Here is a 4,485-nt window from a genome sequence, read left to right as displayed (position 1 = left end):
CCGCACAGATCTGCCCCCCCCAGATGTGCCCCTGCCCCCCGTCCCTCAGGGGCAACATGGAGGCAGCATAATGACAGCCAGGGCAGCCAGACTGGCTCCTGTCAGTTGGGGCCCAGGCCCCCTGCGCCCCCCTCTGCATCACCACATATTAACATCTCTGGGTTTTCATCTTATTTGAGTTTTGTTTGTCCTTCATGTTAGTTTTATTGTGTGATGAAATTCATTTTGGTTAATTATTTTGCCCCCCAGTTCTGTTATGTCCTAGTTATTCTCTTATCTGAGTCTGGCTGTCCTGTCTGTGATTGTGGTTAAATTATTAATCGGATTCCCTCGGACCGGTTCTGGTTTTCTTATCTGGCTTCTTTGTTTTCGCCCGTCGTTCTTCAGTAATCCTTTCTTTGTGTCTTTAGTCCTTCTAGTGTTTCTGATTTTCTTATTCTGTTATTTTGGGGTTAGTTTTTCTTTCTATCTGAGTTCATGACCTTTTTTCTGCAGGTTATTTCTGGTTGTTTTCGCTCTGTGCTCCTAAGTTCAGTGTTGTTTGTTTGGTTCTGTCAGTTTCTCCCCCCATGTCTCTGTCATGCTGACGTTAGCTAACTGTTAGCTCCCTCACTCTGCATTTCCTGTATCCATGTATTTCCCTTTTGCTGCCTTCTCGCCGCCCCTCAGCCGCCTCCTGCTCTCACCTGCAGTCAGTCACCAGCTTTAGCTTTAGCTCTTGACCTCCCAGGACTTAAGCCTCTCATTCGCGCCTGTTACTTGTCAGATCCTCAGTCCAGCCTGCTGCCGGGTTGGACGTACTCTTCATGTTTTGCTGCTACCTTTCATTCTCTTTGTTTTGTAAGTTTTCACTACTTATTGATTGAATCATCCAACTCGGCTGCATTTCGTTCACATTTCAACAACCTGACAGTTTAGCCAACATGTTCATCCTGGATGCTTTTAAAACGGAGCCACTGCAGGCGAATGCAGATCCGTTGTGATGAACCGTTTTGGCCCCTGCAGAGGTCAGAGGCGGCCCTGCTGATGATGTCATAGTGATGACCTCATCACTGCGAGCCACCAGATGCATCAGCTGCTGATGAGGTTCAGATGAACGAAGCAAAGCAGGTCAGTGCAGACAGACTGAGTTTTATTGATGATCATACAGAGAAACAGGAACAGATGATGGATTCAGCTGCAGCAGGACAAACAGTTCAAGCTAAAACTCCCAGAACCAAAGGAGCAGACTGGGGATTGAACCGACAACCTGCAGCTGCAGCAGAACAAACAGTTCAAGCTAAAACTCCCAGAACCAAAGGAGCAGACTGGGGATTGAACCGACAACCTGCAGCTGCAGCAGGACAAACAGGAACTGAAGAAGCTTTGCAGAAATAGGTTTCTGCATCATTTTACTTGTTAAATTTGTTTTTTAACCATTGATAGGCTGTATCTGCTGCTGTGTGACCTTTGGATGTTCCAGGCTCTGTTTCCAGCTTTTTGATGAAACCATCCAGCCGGTCTTTAAGCTTATCCATCCCGTAGCACTTGGTCTTCATCTCATCGACTTGCTCCAGCAGAGTTTTCTCCAATTCCTCAGGTGTTTTGCAGATGAAGTCTGCTTTCTGACGTTTGGGCAGCGCTTTGTACATTTTAGACTCCTTATTTTCAATGACCACATACAGGATGTGATCGTTAGCTGACTCGAAACCCTCACTGAAAGCTGTCGACAGTTTTTTATCTTCTTTGTTTTCTGTTTCGTTTGTTTTCTTTGAAACCCAGATGATCACATGAGGGCCCGGACCGATGAGCTCCATGTCTTTCTTGATCTCTTCCTTGACATTTAAGGTCTTCTCTTTTTTGTCGTAATGCAAACAACGATAATTCAGAATCTTCACCTCAGCAGGTTTTTTCTTTGAGGTTCCTGTCTTCAGGTCACCCCAGGGGCCTTTGGAGCAACTTTCAGTCCCTTCATCGAACCGGATGGCGTCTCTAACAGACCGTTTCCCAGAGTCACTTTGTCCCAGAAGCAGAAACCTGGTCTGGGATTCCTCTGAGCCTGATGGACAGAAACATTCAGCCTCAGTGATGGTTCACTGCAAAACCACAGCAGTAGGATTAAAACAACAAGCTAACATTTAACTGCCTGACGTGAAACACGGTTTCATTTAACCGGACCGACTTTAATAAAGAGTCAACTGAGTCATTTCTGCATTGAGTTTCTGCTCAGTTTGAACTTTGAAGTTAGCAGGAATGCTAACATGCAAAATGCTAACATGCAAAATGCTAGCATGCAAAATGCTAACATGCAAAATGCTAACATACAAAGTCTTTATTAAGTCTTTAAACTTTAAATGATTAATTCTGTTAAAGACTAAACACACATCTCCTGACTGCTAAATCAGAATTAAGTAATAAATGTAAATTTAACTAAAAACAGCAATCAACTTGTTATAGTTAAACCGATTATGTTTTATTAAATAAATGCCCCTAAATAAATCTGAACATAAAGTAACTTCCTGTTATTCCTGTCAAATGTAACAAACTTCACTGAAGAAGGTAAACCGTCTCTAAAGGTTCATGTTTTAACTGAATTTGTAAAAACAACATAAAAACTATAAAAACTAGCAAATTTAATCCGATTGAATCATAAAGACAAACTGTTGAGCTTGAAAGGAAATCAGTGCATGAAGCACCAGCAAATTATGAAAATTGTCTTAAAATGTGAAAAGTTGATGTTAAAATGAATGAAAAGCTTCAGCAGCTGAGATGTACCGACTCTGTGGCCCGTTGCTCATCGTTGCTCCTGAAGGAACCGGCTGGTCCGAGTCTTCGAGGCGTCTGCAGGCGCAGCGTCTTCTCTGCTCTTTATTCCAGCGAATCGGAAGTTTCCTCCCATGGAGCCGATGTCACCTGCTGCCACCAACCGGAAAAACCGGCTGCTGCCTGCGGCTGCCGAACGCCGTCTGGCTCACCTGCCACGTTTTCACCTGGTTCTATTAAACCTGCTTTCATTTGATTGATTTTCAATATTTTATTTCTCTTGGTCACTTTTCAGGATATCAGAGAGACGCAGATCAATGAAACCAGACCGGAACGTAAACTGAAGGTGGAACGGTGACCTCTGGAGGTCGTGACCTCTGGAGGTGGTGACCTCTGGAGGTGGTGACCTCTGCAGGTCGTGACCCCTCCAGGTGGTGACCTCTGGAGGTCGTGACCTCTCCAGGTGGTGACCTCTGGAGGTCGTGACCTCTCCAGGTGGTGACCTCTGGAGGTTGCGGGATCTAGTTTTAGAGTGTATGTTTTTGTTATTAAACTGTAAGAGTTTTTATTTTTTTATTATGTTGTGTTTTAATGTACAGCACTTTGTATCAGTCTGTGGTTGTTTTAAAGTGCTTTATAAATAAAGTTGGTATGGTATGGTATGGTTGTGACCTCTGGAGGTCGTGACCCCTCCAGGTGGTGACCTCTGGAGGTCGTGACCTCTCCAGGTGGTGACCACGCCCCGGTCCAGACAACCGACTCTGGGCCGGTTTTACTAACATCAGCTGTTTTTGGGCGGCCATCTTGTGTCGGCTCGTTGAGCCGATCAGGACGGGTTCTGGAGTTCTGGTCTCTGGCAGAAATGGATCTGCAGTTTCACCACTGAACCACCTGGATATGAATTAAACTGTTTTCACTGCATCTGAACAGCAGATGTTGAGTGAAGAAATCTCAACATTGTTTCTGTATCCAAACAAACAACTTTTATTGTAGTGAAGTCTGGAAACAATCCGACTGCTGAAGAAATGAAGAAAGTTTCTCCCTGCGGATGTTTTCTCTCCATCATCATGGTGTGTGGATTCGACACGGTGGAACTCTGGATCTGATTCGCTCCACAAACACCAGGAACTGTTCGCTTCCTGAGCTCAACAGGATCGTCGTCTGCCTCGGTCCGACCGATCGGTACGGCAGCTCCGGGCAGGACCAACGGACAGGACGGCCCGGTGGATCAGCGGGAGTCAGAGACCACACCTGGATCAGATATCGCCTGGCAGAGGAAGGAAGCTGTGTTGCCGCTGATCGCACCAAGAACACCGCTGCATTCTGGGAAACATAAAAACAACCAGGGAGCTGCAACCTGACGACTGATTAGGACGTTATTATGATCAGCAGGTGGTGTAGAACCAGGTGGTGTAGAACCAGGTGGTGAAGAACCAGGTGGTRTAGAACCAGGTGGTGTAGAACCGGGTGGTGTAGAACCAGGTGGTGTAGAACCGGGTGGTGTAGAACCAGGTGGTGTAGATCCGGGTGGTGCAGAACCAGGTGGTATTGAACCAGGTGGTGTAGAACCGGGTGGTGTAGAACCGGGTGGTGTAGAACTAAACGGTGTAGAACCGGGTGGTGTAGAACTAAACGGTGTAGAACCAGGTGGTGTAGAACTAAACGGTGTAGAACCAGGTGGTGTAGAACCGGGTGTTGTAGAACCAGGTGGTGTAGAACCAGGTGGTGTAGAACCAGGTGGTG

General features: G+C 46.1%; 1 protein-coding gene across 1 annotated transcript; it reads right to left on the bottom strand.

Moving 5' to 3' along the window:
• Nucleotides 1–1,111: 1,111 nt before the first annotated feature.
• On the bottom strand, nt 1,112–2,861 carry LOC103469470 (uncharacterized). The gene is made up of 2 exons (XM_008417164.2): nt 2,759–2,861; nt 1,112–2,038 (listed from the first exon to the last, which is right to left on the bottom strand). Exons 1-2 carry the CDS (start codon nt 2,775–2,777, stop codon nt 1,392–1,394), a joined length of 666 nt encoding a protein of 221 aa, XP_008415386.1. The 5' UTR covers nt 2,778–2,861; the 3' UTR covers nt 1,112–1,391.
• Nucleotides 2,862–4,485: the final 1,624 nt, after the last annotated feature.

Source organism: Poecilia reticulata, linkage group LG8 (assembly GCF_000633615.1).
Source record: "Poecilia reticulata strain Guanapo linkage group LG8, Guppy_female_1.0+MT, whole genome shotgun sequence".
Taxonomy (NCBI): domain Eukaryota; kingdom Metazoa; phylum Chordata; class Actinopteri; order Cyprinodontiformes; family Poeciliidae; genus Poecilia; species Poecilia reticulata.
This window is presented reverse-complemented; position numbering and strand designations above follow the sequence as displayed.